Source organism: Phalangium opilio, unplaced genomic scaffold (assembly GCF_054372755.1).
Source record: "Phalangium opilio isolate 3A_F unplaced genomic scaffold, DU_Popi_V2 ptg000077l_1, whole genome shotgun sequence".
Classification (NCBI taxonomy): domain Eukaryota; kingdom Metazoa; phylum Arthropoda; class Arachnida; order Opiliones; family Phalangiidae; genus Phalangium; species Phalangium opilio.
The window spans coordinates 4,627,471-4,646,087 of NW_028324185.1; the positions used below are offsets into that span (position 1 = coordinate 4,627,471).

General features: G+C 35.9%; 1 protein-coding gene and 1 long non-coding RNA gene across 2 annotated transcripts; one reads left to right on the forward strand and one right to left on the reverse strand.

Moving 5' to 3' along the window:
- Positions 1–2,327: 2,327 nt before the first annotated feature.
- LOC149657007 (uncharacterized) lies at positions 2,328–4,393 on the forward strand. Its single transcript, XM_089844658.1, has 3 exons — positions 2,328–2,676; positions 2,741–2,842; positions 2,915–4,393. Exons 1-3 carry the CDS (start codon positions 2,377–2,379, stop codon positions 4,391–4,393), a joined length of 1,881 nt encoding a protein of 626 aa, XP_089700784.1. The 5' UTR covers positions 2,328–2,376.
- An 11,410-nt stretch (positions 4,394–15,803) lies between these two features.
- Positions 15,804–17,219, reverse strand: LOC149657008 (uncharacterized). The gene is made up of 2 exons (XR_016369978.1): positions 16,755–17,219; positions 15,804–16,093 (listed from the first exon to the last, which is right to left on the reverse strand). It is a non-coding gene; the product is annotated as an uncharacterized LOC149657008 (long non-coding RNA).
- Positions 17,220–18,617: the final 1,398 nt, after the last annotated feature.

Here is an 18,617-nt window from a genome sequence, read left to right on the forward strand (position 1 = left end):
CCATTTTAACGTTTTTTTAAATATTGCAGCGTGCAGTAGTTGAAGAGCAAAAAGTCCCATCTGATGATTAAGACGAAGGACAAAATGATATGGTATGTTCCAATGCAGTTCAGTGTAGGAATACAAAGAAATTAACTTTCTTTATTCAGGAAAGTAAGCTTTTCCCCGGAGCAAATTTGACTCTGAAAGAAAGCCTACTGATTGTTATGGTTCATGTCTTACGGCATCAACGAAGCAAAGAAGCAACATCGTCTTTGTTAACACTTCTCTCTCTTCACTTGCCGGAACATTCTCTGCAGCCACATTCCCTATACTTATTCTATAAACATTTTGAACAAGCAAAGAGTGATTTCTCCTACCACATGTATTGCTGCGTTTGCAAACGATATATAGGAATCGAAGAAAAACGGTGCGAGTTTTGCAATCGAAATGTCAAGCTTAAAGAAAGCTTGGAAAAAGGGAATTATTTTGTGGTTTTTTCTATTGAAAATCAAATCAAAACGCTCTTGGAAAAAGTCGTGAATCAGATTATGAAGACAAAAAATGTTTTCTTAATGGGGAATCATACAAACGTTAACCAATGAGAAAGGGAAGAGATTTCTCAATAACCTGGAACACAGATGGAGTCCCGGCCTTCCATTCATTTGGTTATTCAATTTGGCCTTTGCTTTATATTGTTAATGAACTACAGTTTGAAGAGCAAAGGAAAACTAGAGATAAACACGTTTCTGAAGCCATTTGTTAATGAAATGAACCAACTTTCGCGGTGCGGTTTCCAGCATGAAATAGATGGACAGGTCAGATCTATTAAAGTGTTCACCGGACCATTATCATGTGACTCAGTTGCGCGCTGTACCATTCAAAATGTACACCAATTTAATGGCACTTTCGGATGTAATTGGTGTCTGAATGAGGGTCGAAGAATTTCAAAAGGAAACGGTAGCTGCCGAATTTATGAAGGTGGATTAGGCCCAGAACACAATGCTGCCCAAACAAAAATTAATGCAGAGCTAGCAAACACGACTGGAACTCCTGTAAATGGAGTAAAAGGGCTCTCCATTTTAATGTTGCTGTCGCACTTTGACATAATTGAAGGTTTTGCAGTGGACTATATGCATGGAGCGTGCCAAGGCGTCGTCAAGAGTACAACTAGTATGTGGTTTGACTCTTCAAATCATCAAAGCGAATTTTATCTTGGGAAGCAATTGAAGGAAATTGACGCAATCTTTATGTGTCTGAAACCCGCTGATGAAATAACTCGTACACCAAGAAGCATCAAAGATCGTAAACAGTGGAAGGCCAATAAGTGGAGATCCTGGCTTCTGTACTATTCTCCAGTTTTATTTCAAAACTTCTTACTCGTGAAATATTATAATCACTGGTTAAAGTTAGTAATTGGATTGTCTCTATTACTTTCGAAAGTTGTTACATCACTCATGATTCAAGAGGCGAACAAACACTTAAGCAAGTTTGTCAAACAGTATGCCCAAATTTATGGAGATGAACACATGTCATTTAATGTTCATTTAATGCTTCATTTGCACGAAACAGTACAAAACTGGGGCCCATTATTGTCTGTCTCGTGTTTCCAATTTGAAAATATGAATGGTAAAATTATGAAACTATTTCATGGAACTCAAAATGTACCAATGCAGATTGCGGAAAAAAAGTAATTCTTGGAAAAATCTCAGGATTAGTAACTGTTGAAAAAGGTACTGTTGGGGAGTATTTTTGCAAACTTTTAAGAGGCTATGTCTTAACTCAAAAGGTATGTCATGTGTCGAAAGGAATATTTTGCTACGGTCTCCCATCAAAACACTCTTTAACAAATATCCAAAAAAGAGCCCTCAAACCTTATTTCAGTAAAAATTATTTTCTATGTAGGTTTGATAAAATGAAAATACTAGGCGTCAAGTTCGCTTCAGAAGAAGTAGCGAAAAGGTCTAACTGTGGCATCAAGTTAAAAGCCGGAGATTTTGGCATTAAAGAGGGCTTTTATAGCATCAAAGATGCTCACTGTGCGCAAAAATCCATAATCTGTGATTCTTATGTTAATTACTTCATCATGGAGAAAGGGTAATGGAGGTGAAAAGAGCCAGTTTTCTACGTTGGAGCCGCGACCCCGAAAACCCCACCGGCGGGCGGAGAAGGGGAGTGAAAAAAAGGGGAACGCGGTCGGGTTCGCCTCGACGTTTCGGTTGCCATGGTTACGCGTTGCCGCCGAAATACTGAATCGTTTGTTTGCGCCCTCTACTGGCTGTCAATCGCAATATGTCGTCTAATCGTGTTCGTGTATGGTTTTCTTTCATGGCTCTTGGGGTTTTTGCAGTTCAATATTTTTATAAGTAAGAAATTAGTACTGAAGGCTGAAAAATAATGGGGAAAAGATACTGCGTCTATCTTAATTGCAAAAGTCGTGAAAATGGAAAGAAGTGTGCCTCCCAAACTACCGGAGAAATTCGGTTTTTTCCTGTACCAAAACCAACCACTGAATATGAGAAGTGTGTGAGATGGTTACGTGCTATTAAAAGGCCTGAAATACAAACAACAAATGTAAAAAAACACCACTACGTCTGTGGTAATCATTTTCCGGGTGGCTTGGGACCAACAGTCAGCAATCCAGACCCTATGCCTGACCACGATGAATGTTCTGAGATTGTCAACGTCAACCCACAAGTGAGTTCCATAAATGAATGTTCTATCCATAAAAGTTGTTATTCTAATATTGGTGATTATATAGCCTGAAGTGCAACCCACTAGAAACATCTCAACAGACATTATCCATGATTCTGTTGTTAATGAGGCGCTGGTTCTTATGGAAAATGAAAATGAAAAAGATGTGGTGAGTCAAATACGAGGTTTCAATACTATTACCGTTAAAAAATAATAATATATATTATAATGTTTGTCATAGGTATTTGAGGATTCTAATTCGTGTACCATAGTAGAGGAGATTGCAATTCAAACTAAGAATGATTCTGGGGAAAGAGAAATCCCAATTAAACTTATCGATTCTCTTGAACATCTTGCGAAAGACTTCTTAAATTACCAATCAAGCAATATGGAATCCATAAAATGGAGCATGGAGATAAAGCGGGGTTCGAACAGAAATGTTAATACTATAACAAGCTTAGTGTTCAAAAAGAATGACTTCATGAAGCTCATTTTAAACCCAACAATGGCTCTTTCTGTAACAGTTTGTGATAAGGAAGTTCCTAGTAGACATGCTGCTTTTAACAGCTCAACAGTAAATTTTCAAGAGCCAATTAAAATACTAAGAGATTTAGTTGACATAATGTTAGAATTAGATAGTTGGAATTGCTGCCAAGGCATTCGGGGTGAATTGTTTGACTCGTTTAAAGACCGATATCTGAAATCTATTTATGTTTGCTCATTAAGTCAGTCTTTAAGATCTGATAAATGTCGAAAGCTTTTTTTGGAAGAAAAAGAACGTTGTGTAAACTGTGGCCTGTCTAAGAAGGTTTTACAGAGGAGGAAACTGCGAGAAACAAACAGATTTATCAGTGGGAAGCCTAATTCAAAGTTTACCAACATACGATATCTCAGCGCAGAAGCTTTACGGGGAAAATATGATACATTATACACAGCCAATACAATACAGAAAAGAAAAATTAAGCACATGAAGGAAAACATAAAGAAAATCTATAAGAATGATGGAATTTTTATGTCCCAAGAAGAAAGCTCTGAATTTGAAAATATTTTACAAAAAAACCCTTTTCAGAGCAAAACAGTTTTTCAAAAGCTATTTTTACGTGAGCAGATGAAAATTAATGCATCAAATAAATCAAGGCCACGTAAGTGGCACCCAGCCATTATACAGTGGTGTCTGTCCATTAAAGCAAAGTCACCAACAACATACGAGGCTTTAAGGCAAGCCATACCACTCCCCTCTAAAAGGACATTGTTCAATTATTCAATTGACATGACTTCAAAGAGTGGTTTCGATGAAGCTACACTGCTAGAAATGAGGACCAAAATTGATTTGGACAACTTAGAAGAACACCAGAAATATTTCTCGTTAATTTTGGATGAAATTCAAATAAAACAAGACCTTGTATTCAAAAGTAATACTGGGGAATTGATAGGTGCCAACAATCTTAATACCTTTCGAAACAGAGTAGCAGAAATTGAAAAACAAATTCAGCACTCTAACGAAGAAGAAAATAGCAACATTGATTTAGCCACTCATGTGCTACAATTAATGGTTAGAGGTGTGACAACAAACTTTAAATATGCTTATGCATATTTTCCATGCGATAAGCTAAAGGCGGAAGACTTATATTCAATATTATGGGAAGCAATAGAACATTTAGAGCCAGTTTTAAGATTATTTCGGTTATATTTGATAAGGCTGCCACCAATCAAAAATTAATCAAATTTTGCACGGAGAGTGAAAAACTCTTACGCCAAGACAAAGTGGGTTATCGGTGTAAAAATCCATTCAATAATTTTGAACCATTATACTTTGTTTCTGATGTGTGCCACGGGGTGAAAACGGCCAAAAATGGATTAGCAAACAGCGGTAAACTTAAAAAACATAAAGACCAAATTTTCAGACCAATTAGAAAGCTGAAAAAAAATGGGAAATATTTGCTATGGAAGCATGTTGTTGATACATATAAGCTGGATTCATCTTCGTTACTTAGACTAGCACCCAAACTTACGTACAACCATGTAAACCCAGATTCATACAGCTGTATGAAAGTTAAATTATGTGTACAAGTACTGAGCAGTACCACAGCCAACGCAATGGAAATACTTTTGGGTGATGAAGCGTCCGAGACAGTTAAATTCTTGAGGATGTTCGATACATTTTTTGATATTCTCAATGTTTCAAACTGCACAGATGCTAAAAGAAAACTAAAGCCAGCCTTAGCTCCATTTAAAAGTGTGGATGATTGGCGTTTTGAGGTATACTAATTTCTCCAGTTTAAAATACAGTTTTTCAAAAACTAATTTCCTTGTAGTGGCTGATGAAAGATTTTCTCGGGTACCTAGATGAGTGGGAAGAGGAAGTTAGTCATTCTGAAATAGATGATGAGTTGCCCCGATCAAAAATGCTACTTAGTGAAGAAACTTTGGAAGGATTGCGAATCACTGGTAATAAATTAATCTTATAAAGTTATACTTTTTCTAAACTGTGTCACTAATTCTCTTTCCCCCAATTTATTTCAGTTCATTCGACTATAGCCCTCGTCAAATACATGTTGGAGAAGGGGGCACCTTTCGTATTAACTTCACATTTCAATCAAGACCCTGTTGAACAATATTTCAGCAAGCAAAGGGCAGCTTCTGGTGCTGGAGAAAATCCAACTGTTAGTCAGTACGGGCAAGGTGTGAAAAGGATAAAATTAATGAAATCCATTATACCCAAAACCTTAAATGGAAACTGCTCTAAAACTGTAGGAAAAAGAGCTTTAAGAAACAAAGTTGCTCGGGATGCTTTTCGTTTGTGAAATGTCTCTTTAGATTGACAATAATTGGTTATTTACTTTGTTAATTGTTTAATTAAAACTTTCTTTTGAGTTATAACTTTCAATTCTTTCCTTATGCCACTGCTATTCAAACTATCCCTCTTACGGGACTGGATTTGGGATTTACATTTTCTTGTAAGTCCTTTCAAATGACAATTAATTAGGATTTGGTAGCATTTGAGCTTGGCACTGTTTGAGTTCTCTAAATCTTTACTCCATAATTTATCCCATAATCCATTAATAATTTGGTTTTTTTCTAACTCCAACTTTATATTGCAATTTCTTGTAGTATTTAACCGTAAGGGGTCCTTAGCATCGACATATTTACAAATAATATCACAGACTTTAAAGAAAAAGCTATAAGCAGTTTGAGAGAGGTATAGTAGACCACCTCGGTCTTGCTTTTCAGTCCAAGCATGGTAGATTTCCTTGGCTTCTTCTTTTGGGATAAGACAGTTTCTCCAGAAATCTTCACATTCGAAAAACCCAATGATCTGATCAATTGCATATCCTGCTATTTGATGTATGGTGTTCCCTTCTTTTTTCTTAATTTCCGAAGCGCTTAGCTTGCACTCGAAAGTTTTCTGGATTTTAACTGCACTTGGCCCAGGTTGGTTTTCAGATGCTTTCATTTCAGTTGCACAATAGCACTTGAAGAGCTCGTTAAAAAAACGGACAAGAAAAATAGAGATGACTAGCTCCTGATCAATGTTGTTCAGAAGTATAAATTTAGGTAGAACCAGGAAAGAAACTTTCAATTTGCAATAGAAACTTCTTTCTGCCATCAAGTGATTCCTGTTGTACGTAAACCTTGCTTTATCCAGCAGGCCATTATTAGGATCTGCAAATATATCTAAACATTCTGTCGCCTCTTCTGTTAGTTGACATATTTTTTCGATTTGAATTTGTTTAAGGGCATTCTATTTCAAGGAAAATGTCAGTTAATTTATATCAGATAATATCGAAATAGTTTTAAAAGAAATTACCACTATTTCTTCTTTTCTGTGTTGAAAGGTAACTGATTGCAAGTTAGAGGCCTCATTTAAAATTCCTTTCAAGTGTTCTGTTATGAAATCCTCATCAAATCTTAACCCTAAAACGTAAAAACAACAAATTAGATTTAATTTAAAGTTATTTTTAATATTTCTAAATAATTATTAATATTTCTAAATAATTATTAATATTTCTAAATAATTATTAATATTTCTAAATAATTATTAATATTTATAAATAATTATTTATATTTCTAAATAATTATTAATATTTCTAAATAATTATTAATATTTCTAAATAATTATTAATATTTCTAAATAATTATTAATATTTCTAAATAATTATTAATATTTCTAAATAATTATTAATATTTCTAAATAATTATTAATATTTCTAAATAATTATTAATATTTCTAAATAATTATTAATATTTATAAATAATTATTTATATTTATAAATAATTATTAATATTTATAAATTATTATTACCTTCTTTGCGTTTCTTCCGTTTTTACCTCTCCGAGTGACGTATGTCACGGAGAGGTATTACACCGGCCGTGTCTGTCTGTCTGTGTGTGTGTCTGTGTGTCTGTGTGTCTGTGTGTCTGTGTGTCTGTCAGACCCCACGTGACCGCGTTCGCAGTTTGCGTATCGGAGCAAACAAATACCCGATATCCGGAACGCGTTCGCGGTTCACGGAAATTTGGCCATTCATCTACCAACACTAGTCTTTAATATGGCTTCTAAGGACCACAATCTGCTAGTCTTTGTCCATCCCACATGGACACTAGTCTGTATTTGCTAGCTTCCAAGCACCACCATCTTCTGTTCTTCGTCAATTTCACCTTGACACCAGCTTCTATGCACCACCATCTTCTGTCCTTCGTCAATTCCACATTGACACCAGCTTCTATGCACCACCATCTTCTGTTCTTCGTCAATTCCACATTGACACCAGCTTCAATGCACCACCATCTTCAGGTCTTTTGTCCATTCCACATGGACGCCAGTCAGTACATTCTGGCTTCTTTTCCTCCGTCATCGTTTGGTTACAAGATATACGCGGCGATCGGCTAGGGTTACGAGAAACGTCTAGCCTCCCAATGGCAGGGCTTCCACCATCGGTTCACGCAAATGCGTTTTTATCTATTATTTGGTTTTAAGATATACGCGGCGATCGGCTAGGGTTACGAGAAACGTCTAGCCTCCCAATGGCAGGGCTTCCACCAAAGGTTCACGCGAATGCGTTTTTATCTATTATTATAATGGAAACGAAACGTATATATACCCCAAAATTTGAAAAAAGCGGGCAAGAGGGGTACCCTTCACTTTTAACGTCAATATTAGCAAAGTTTCGAAAGATAATAGGAACAACTTTATTTTAAACGATTTAACTATTTTTAAAGTTATTTACTGGCGATTAAAATAATTAAAAATAATTATATTTATTTAAATATTAAAGATAAACCCAAGTACCGAAGTCGTTAAATCATTGCCTCCTATATCTTTCTAGGCCCGTGCATTGCGTTATATTTCGTACATTGTCTCTTATATCTTTTTAGGCCCGTGCATTGCGTTATATTTCCTACATTGCCTCCTGTATCTATCTAGGCCCGTGCATTGCGATATATTTTTGAGAACAACAACCAAAATGGGAAGCTCCTCTCTCTCTGTTATATGAAATGAAAATATGGATAATATTTTCGGCAATTCGATTTCAATGGCTCTTTCTGATGTATCATTCTCTCAGCACTGTTCATAATGGACAGGAACTTAGAGATTCGAGACACTTGGAATTACGATAGTGTTTCAAATCCTCTGTAATGAGGGCTTAACGACTTGGAGTGACTGGAAAGATAGATACACATCCTATTTTTTAGTTGTACCATGCGTACCACAATGTTGCCAGGCGTTTATTGAAGGATGCTTGGGTACTTGGTACAGACTGTTACGTCTACCAAGTTTCCTAGCATCCAAGAATAAATAGGATTCATAGAAGCCAGTGTTATGGGCATGTCATGGGTCAAGTCGTTAAATATATCGACGCAGTTAAATAGCTGATGGCATTATTTTATCCACTTTCTCATTGCGTTTCGAGTGGAAGTTCAACTTTGGCACGGACGACAGATGGCGCTCTTAACTTTCTACCCCCAAAAATCGCAGTAGTCTGCTCGTTTTCCCCTTCCGCGTTTTTTCGTTATAAACTTATGATTTAACGAACTGTTAAGATAAAATTTCATATTTCCTTAGACAGATAAGCTTCTACTCCTTTCATCTTACTCCCAGTTAGATTTAACCTTGTTAAAACATAATCAGATGAATTTGAGTTATAATGTCTAGGAGTGATAGAGACATTTTTACCGATGTCTAGAGATGTTAAGCTTAAGCGAAATTGTTTTACGTTTGAATAAAAATACCGCTTCCAGTAGTGGGTTTATAGTACTCCTTGTTTGTGTAAGATTAGTGTAGCTGTAGAGCGTTGTTGCTGTTTAGTTTATACGCCCCCTAGGCCTATTTGTGAAAGACCTTTTTTTACGCACTTTTATCATTCTTTATTTGAAAAAAGTGTTGGCAATGTATATTTTTTAAATATGACGGAATTGCTGTTGGTATGATAGCGCCCTATTCGCGAAAAAAACCTTTTTTTAAACAGTTGATTCATTCTTTGATAGAATTTCGAAGGAAGAAGTTAAGTGTTAAATTTGCTCGATTAATTTTGTTCGGCAAATAATATAATTAAGCCTTACGTATTACTGAAGGAGATTGATTTTGCCAACCTGTGTGAGTATTTAAGGAGATTGATTTTGCTAACCTTTGTGAGTATTTAACTGATTAATAAGTAAATGGAGGAAGATAATAATTTAAGTAAAGAGGAAATCAGAAAACGAAAGGCAAGGGAAAGAATGAGGGCAAAAAGGTCAGATCCTGAATTTAGGAAACGAGAAAATGAAAGGAGAAGAGCGTTAGCCGCGGAAAAAAGGCTGTTTCTGGAACAGGTTCTAGCACGCAAAATGTTGGTCCTACCACGAGGCCAGTTGGCCATGATTGTACGAAAGATAATGCATTAAATAAATGTTCTATTGAAAGTACTGTAGGCGTAGGCATATCTATTAATAAGGAACCCAATAATGTACAAAATGTTAATGCTAATATTAGTGAAATCATCGAAAGCGATGAACAAGTACGAGCCTAGCTTATGTGTGATTGGGTTGTGGCTTCCATGTTTTGGGGACATTTGCTTTTTGTGTGGCGATGTATGATTCAGCTTTGATATGGACAAATGTTACAAATCATACTGGTAGACTAAGAATACGGTTGAGGTATAGCAAGAGAGTAGAGTTTCCCCAGCAATTGAGAGATATTCAAAAGGCTTGAACAATTGACTATTTTAAAATTGAATTCCTGCACTTGCAAAGAATTAAAAAAAGCGATAGATGCATATATTTAGGTTGTTTAAGGGGTAGTGATAGTCATCTCCACTCGGAGAGGTAATATTTTGGCTTTCCCAACTTGTTTGGTTTTTATTTGACAATAATTGTGGTCCATCTCCATCGTGGTCACATGGAGAAATGCTGCTCAAAATATTCCCATTTCCCCGCGAAAAACCCCTTGCAAGATGGCGCGGTATACCGAGGCAAAAATGTTTGCCTCGTTGTAACCATGGCAACCGAAACGTCGAGGCGAACCCGACCGCGTTCCCCTTTTTTTCACTCCCCTTCTCCGCCCGCCGGTGGGGTTTTCGGGGTCGCGGCTCCAACGTAGAAAACTGGCTCTTTTCACCTACATTACCCTTTCTCCATGACTTCATCACGGTTAAAAAACTAATTCATTAGTCCAAAACAAAATCAAAAATATTTCATAAAGCCAAAATTTTATCAGAGCTTGTGGGTTATCCTATCACCGACATATGCACAAAAATACTGCATATCCAATTGCACGAAAATATCCCGTATCCTTTGCAGAAAAATGTTCTTTAGACCTGTGCACAACCAGATGCAGTGGCCTTTGCAAAAACAGATTCCTTAGGCCTCTGCACAAACCGATTCAGTAGGCCTGTGCACAAAATATTCCGTAGACCTGTGCACAAAAATATTCCGAAGACCTGTGCACAAACAGATACCGTAGACATGTGCACAAACAGATTCCGGAGACTTGTTCACAAAAGGAAGTCACTGGGTTGTGCACAAACAGATGTCATAGACTTGCGCAAAAAATACATCATAGACTTGCGCAAAAAGAGATATCATGGATATGTGCACATCAGATTCCATGGACTAGTGCACAAACAAAAGTCTTAGACTTGTTTACAAACAGAAGTCATAGACCTGTTTACATAAAGATTCCATAGACCTGTTTACATAAAGATTCCATAGACCTGTTTACATAAAGATTCCATAGACCTGTTTACATAAAGATTCCATAGACCTGTTTACATAAAAATTCCATAGACCTGTTTACATAAAGATTCCTTACCCATTTGCACAAAACATTTCCATACCCATTTGCACAAAACTATTCCATACCCATTTGCACGAAACGCTTCCATACCCTTTGCACAAAACGATTCCATAGACCTGTTGCACAAAAATATTCCATTGACCTGTGCCCAAAGAGATTCCATAAAACTGTGCACAAAAATATTCCCTAGACCTGTGCTCAAAAATATATGCCGTAGGCCTGTGCACAAAGAGATGCCGTAGACCTGTAAAGAAACAGATTTTGTAAACCTGTGCACAAACAGATGCCGTAGGCCTGTGTACAAATAGATTCCGGAGATCTGTGTGCAGATTCCGTTGCCATGTGCACAAACAAATTCCGTAGCCATGTGCACAAACAAATTCCGTAGACTTATACACAAGAGGAAGTCACAGGCTTGTGCACAACAGATGTCATAGACATGTTCAAACCAGATTCCATAGTTTTATGCACAAACAGAAGTCATAGACCTGTGCACAAAGAACATTCTATTGACTTGTGCACATCAAGTTTCCATAGACCTGTGCACAAAAGATTTCATGGAGATGTGCACAAAAGATTTCATGGAGATGTGCACAAAAGATTTCATGGAACTGTGCACAAAACATTATATAAGCTTGTGCACATAATGATTCCTTAGACCTGCTCGCTAAAGATTCCATAGACCTGTGTACGTAAAGATTTCATACCCATAGCACAAAACAATTCCATAACCATTTGCACAGAAATATTCCATGGACCTGTGCACAAAAACATGCCTTGGACCTGTTCAGAAGCATTCCATACCCCTATATGCTCAAAAATATTCCACACCAATTTGCAGAAATATTTTCCGTAGACCCGTGCACAAACAGATGCCGTAGACTAGCGCATAAACAGATTCCATAGATTTGCGCACAAATATATTACGTAGACTCGTGCACAAATTGCTTCCACAGACTTGTACACAAACAGAAGTCACACGGCTTTGAACAATCCGATGTTATAGACTTGTGCACAAAGAGATGTCATATGCTTAAAACTGATTTCATAGACTTGCTCAAAAAGAGATGTCATCGACATTTGCACAAGAGATTCCGTAGACTTGTGCACATAAAGATTGTTCAGACTTGTGCACAAACATATTTTCTAGACCTGTACACACACAGATACCATAGACGTTTGTAAAAATAGATGTCAAATATTTGTGAAAAAATAGATGTCAAATATTTGTGCAAAAACACATCCCTTGGACTTTTGCACAAACTGATGCCATAGACTTGTGCACAATCATATGTTCTAGACCGGTGTACAAAACATTCTATAGATTTGTGCACAAACATAAGTCAAATACCTATACTCAAAAACATTCCAATCCCTATGCTCAAAAATTTTCCTTATCCATTTGCACAAAATATCACGTTCACCTGTGCACAAAAGTATTCCAAATCCATTTTCACCATAATATTCCGTACACCTATGCACAAAAATATTCCGTACACCTATGCACAAAAATATTCCATACACCTGTGCACAAAAAGTTTCCGTAAAATTGTGCATGAAAATACTCCGTACACCTATGCATAAAAAGATTTCGTACACTTGTGCTCAAGTAGAAATCACAGGCTTGTGCACAAAGAAATGTCGTAGACTCGCGCAAAAAGAGATGTTATAGACATGTGCACATCAGATTCCATAGAGTTATGCTCAAATATTTTCAATACCCCTATGCTCAAACAGATTTCAAACCCATATGCTCAAAAATATTCCATACCCATTTGCACAAAAATAATCCGTAGATCCGTGCTCAAAAATATTCCGTAGACCCTTGCTCAGACAGAAGTCACTCGCGTGTGCACAAACACACGTTATAGACTTGTGAATAAACAGGTGTTATAGACTTGTGCACAAAGAGATGTTATAGACACAGGTGTTTTAGACTTGTTCACACACAGGTGTTTTAGACTTGTTCACACACAGGTGTTATAGACTTGTTCACACACAGGTGTTATAGACTTGTTCACACACAGGTGTTATAGACTTGTTCACACACAGGTGTTATAGACTTGTTCACACACAGGTGTTATAGACTTGTTCACACACAGGTGTTATAGACTTGTTCACACACAGGTGTTATAGACTTTGTCATAAGCAGGTGTTATAGAATTTCTCTCAAACAGGTGTTATAGAATTGCTCACAAACAGGTGTTATAGACTTGTTCACAAACAGGTGATTTAGACTTGTTCACAAACAGATGGTTTAGATTTGTGCACAAACAGATGATTTAGACTTGTGCACAAACAGATGATTTAGTCTCGTGTACAAACAGATGTTTTAGACTGGTGCATAAACAAATGTTATTGACTTACACAAAAAAAGATGTCATAGAAATGAGCAAATCAGATTCCATAGACCTGTGCACAAACAGAGGTCGTAGACCTGTTCACAAACAGAAGTCGTAGACCTGTGCACAAACAGAAGTCGTAGACCTGTGCACAAACAGAAGTCGTAGACCTGTGCACAAAAAGAAGTCGTAGACCTGTGCACAAACAGAAGTCGTAGACCTGTGCACAAACAGAAGTCGTAGACCTGTGCACAAACAGAAGTCGTAGACCTGTGCACAAACAGAAGTCGTAGACCTGTGCACAAAAAGAAGTCGTAGACCTGTGCACAAACAGAAGTCGTAGACCTGTGCACAAAAAGAAGTCGTAGACCTGTGCACAAACAGAAGTCGTAAACATGTGCAAATAAAGGTTTTTCACTTGGGCACATAAAGATTCTTCAGACTTGTGTGCACTTACAGATTCTTCAGACTTGAGTGCACATAAAGATTTTTCAAACTTGTGCACATGAAGATTCTTCAGACTTGAGTGCACATAAAGATTCTTCAAACTTGTGCACAAAAATACACCATAGACCCATGAACAAAAAATTTCATAGACCTGTGCACAGAAGATTCTATACTCCTATACTCAAAAGGATTCCATGCAGATTTGCACAAAAACATTCCGTACATCTGTGAAAAACAATAATCCATAGGCCTGTGCACGAAAAGATTCCATAGACCTGGAAAAAAAATATTCCACTGACTTTTGCACAAATAGATTGCATAGGCCTTCGCACAAGGATATTTTAACCCCTTTGCACAAGAATATTCTGTAGGTCTGCGCTTAAACAGATTCCGTAGACTTGTACACAAACAGATGTTATAGTTTAGACTCGAGTTAAAATTAATTACCTATAATTGGTTATTATCTTTAATTGCTGATTTAGTTAACTAAGTTTAATCTGTACTTCGCAACTAAATTAGTTGGACGCGCAAAAGTTATAATGACAATTAAGCTAGCTAATTGCCCTACCAATTTGATTATCCGCAGTAAAACGACGTGAGTCCTAGAATGACTTTCTTTATTACTTAACCCAAGCAAAAAAGTCTTAAGTTCCACTGTTTAAAGGTAAACCACGTAATTCGGAGCAGGTACTTAAAACTATTAAAAACAATACTTAAACTTCGTTTTTGCTTTGCGCCATCTATCGGATGGTGCAAAGGTTTAGTACGACTATTTTTTACGGCTGGGCGCGCCTTTTTCCCCCATTTTCCCCCCTGTTGTTCCCGTGCGGAATTCAGAAACTATTAAAAAGTACTCAGTATCACACTTAGATGGCTCTGCAACGTGAAAGAATTTTATTTATTTATGAAATTACTTTCCTCCTCGACCGGGTTTCGATCCCGCACCATCCACAGAGCTCTCACTCCACGGATTGACGCCTTTACGCTCTCGGCCGTCTAGTCATATTAACAAGCTCGAGTTATGTTGCTTAAACCTAGCATCTCTCTCACGTCGGCAGTCGGCGCGTTCCTCTCGCGTCTTGCTTAGTTGGGGCAGGGAGGAGGGAACTTTGTTAGAGGCGGCGTCACGACGAGTCTCTCGTTTCCATGGTATCGCGCCTATACAATGCCGAGAATTGAAATCTCTTGGCGGGAAATTCGCGAATGGTAGATAGGCAGTTTAAAACGGGTAGCGCTACAATTATAAAATACGTCGCGTTTTTAGCATTAGAAGGTTTACAAAATAATTTTAGGAATTGTACTCGTCGGAAAGTCTGAAATATAATAAAAACTAAACACATTTTTAAAGTAAGAGATATTTGATTTGTAAACCAAAAGAAATTAATACCGTAGTCTCTGGAGAGTGTATCAGGGAAACCTCTGTAACTAAGCAGGTTTATGATATTACCATCTCTGTAAGTGTTCGAATTAAATAAATAAATATTTATATTGTAAGTTAATTAAATTAACTTGCAAGTGCTTCTAGACAGACACATTTTTGAGGTTAACCATACCTGTACATTTAATTTGGGAATTTAGGTTTTGGGATTAGATAAGCTAAAGTCTAAAAACTTATTTTTTCTCTTTTAGCGCGTTACAATTTTGGACAAACAAAGACGATAATTTGATGTTTAATTTTAGTATTGGCATTCGCAATAAAATCTTTCTATTAACGTTTGATTACTCAAATAATCCTAATAATAAATTTTACGAAGCACAAGCACTTTCTAAGGTTCTTTTCACTTTTCAGTAACAAATTTTGACAATGAAAAATTATCATTTTAAGTTTAAATTTGCCTAAAAACGATAATGATAATTTATTTAATTAACTCTTAATTGGATTCTTTTCAGTTACATATTTGCCAAAGACAAAATATCGTTTCAAGTTTAAATTTACCTATAAACGTTAATGATAATTTATTTAATAACTTCTTAATTTTAACTAATAAGAGTAATCAATTGCTAATCATCACTTATGATCACTAACTTTAAGAAAAAAAGTTCAATATTATTTTTATAAACGTAATAAAAATAAGCATTGTTAACATGATAATTCAAAACCTAATACTACAACTTCACATTAAGTAATGAGTTCAGAAATAAATGTACTTGTTTCTCTCACCAGAAGGAAAACAATTATCTAGACATCAAGAAACAATATCAATATCATCATCCCATTCGTAAACGCAACAGTTATGAACCAAATTTCAAAATTTGCAAAAAAATATCTTCGAACTCACTTCCTTGCTGATTGCAGACGCTTTTCTATGCCTAGCAGCCTACCGGCGTTTCCCTATTGTAGCGTCATCTACGTACACTACTATTTTAGCAATTTGGAAGAAATAATTATTCATTGTTAACTATCTATTAAATTTAGTTTTTTAATTGTAAATTTTATGTATGAGCAAAACAGTTTAAAATTACTTTGGCATATGTATTAAAATTAGGCCGACATGATGGCGCTAAATAGAGCCCAGATCTGACTTAGATAACCAGCCTTCATTCCGACTCTCAGAGCATTCCACCCCCATTTTTCCTTATAACTACACCCCCAGTTCAAAGAATTCGATTTTCATGTATAAGCGCGACTTTTGAAGAAAATTCGAAGGAACCGAAAATTAACATTAAGTTTTATGGGAGGAGGTAGGTATTTTTGCCAGATCCTTTCTTTGACCTATTGATTCAAATGACCTTAAATTGTAGTGAGACGTGTGTTTCAATGTGTTTTATTATACTGAAAATGATTAAAGAAAGGCCAAACTGTTGATATCTTCGGATCTACTGATCCAAATGTCCTGAAATTTCACCCCGAGGTGTGTTACAATCTATTCTATTACATTTAATAGGATAAATATTTGAATAAAAATGAATTTCTAATGTAAAAATTGTAAATTCAGTATTTCTAATGTGAAAATTGTAAATTCAGTATTTCTAATGTGAAAATTGTAAATTCAGTATTTAATCCACAATTCAGTACTTACAACCATTTTCCAAGAAAGAAACCCAGCCCCATCCTTGTCCAAAACAGGCCTTTTAGAGAGTAATAGATTATAAAACCAAGACCTCTTGAACCAATATTCTTAGATTTGTAAACGTGCCGAGGGGCAGGTCTCGCGAAACCTGATCAGTTGAATAACACATATAATGAGAACGTTCTGCGTTCGTTACCAAATGATACTGATAAAAAATTATTGCATTAAAATGTAAGGTCTCCCTCGCAAGAAGCTTCAGTATGTCATCGAAAAAGTAGAGTACCGCTGAGAGGAAGCTTTTTTCTTCTTGGACCTGCTTGACAACTAAGTATAATTTAAAACTATATCTCAAGTAAATCCTGGTTTTTTTTACCAACAGTAACTGATATTGTGATACTTTTCCCCCACCCTTTCAGTTAGTTTCTTAACATAGTAACGTTTACATGGTAGAAACACAAGGGCTTTTCTGAACTTTCCCATTAAGACGTGTTGTAAGCTTTATGGCCTGTAATTTGGTTTAGTTACAGGTTTTTTAGTGCCATGTGTAAGCGATATGTTTAATCTTGGAAAGGGCCTGAAAGTACTAAATTTATCATTTTGACAAAGCTAATTAATTTGAAAGTTTTTAACCATTTTTAGATATAATATATAGTAGCACATCTCTCATTAAAGTTTCATTACATTTGGACCATTAGACCTAAATATATTGTGGATTCAATACTGAATTTACAATTTTGGCATTGGATATTATTTATCAACAAGAGGAAAAAAATGATACTTGAACTTCATATCACATTATTTGTGTTTTTGCTTTTGCGCTTCGAGTTGCAAAACTATTGGCCCGGCCCTTGCTGGCAGGCTGGCTGGGTGCCTTTCCGCCCTTTTTCGCGCGCGGAATTAGATTTAAATTTATTAATAGCATTTAGAACTATACTTATGTGGCTTTGCAATGTCGACGTATTTTATTTATTTAAGAAACTATTAAGATTAGTCATGGTAAGTAATTGACTACACTTATTATAAGTTAAAACAACAGATAATTAAATAAATTATTAAGAACGCTTACAGGCAAATTTAAACTTCAAATAATAATTTTGGTTTGTCAAAAATTGTATGTGAAAAGAACCTTACAAACTGCCTGGTCCAATTTATTATTAAGGGTTATTTGAGTAATCAGACGTTAATAGAACGATTTTGTTGCGAATACTAATGCTTATAATTTAATTACAAATAATCATGTTTGTTTATAAAAAATTGTAACTGAAAATAACCGTTGAAAGTGCTTTGTCGAAACTATCATTGAGTTTATCAAACCGCACTAGAAAGATTTTATTGTGAATACTAATTCAAAAATAGTTTGTATAGTATAAAAACAACTGTAATTGTTTTTGTTAAAGAATTTATTTTAAGGTCAATGATTATATTAAACCAAAGTCATACTAAATTGATTTTGTATCGAAAGGATATTTGATAAAGAAAAAGAGAATACCGCCAAAAATATTTGCCGGAATCACACCAGTTCTAGCCAAAAGAGGGCGAGCAAAGCATAATATGGCCGGGGCCATCTTGTTCTTAAAACTATTTAAAATCTGATGTTTTCATTGTTATTTACAATCATTCCATATCTACAGCTTAACACAGCACAGCCGCATTTATCACGATGTCAGAGATTAGGCGTATTTAAAAAACATTTACTCTTGACTTCTATTTCAAAGCCCAATAACCTAAATTTCTATAAGATGTTATGGTGCAAACCCTAAGGCTTGACAATGAATTCCTAGAAGAGACGCCTTACTCTTAACCGAGATACATTAAAAACCTGTAAATTTCTGATTTTACAATGTTTTTGTTTGGTGCGATGTAGACTATAGA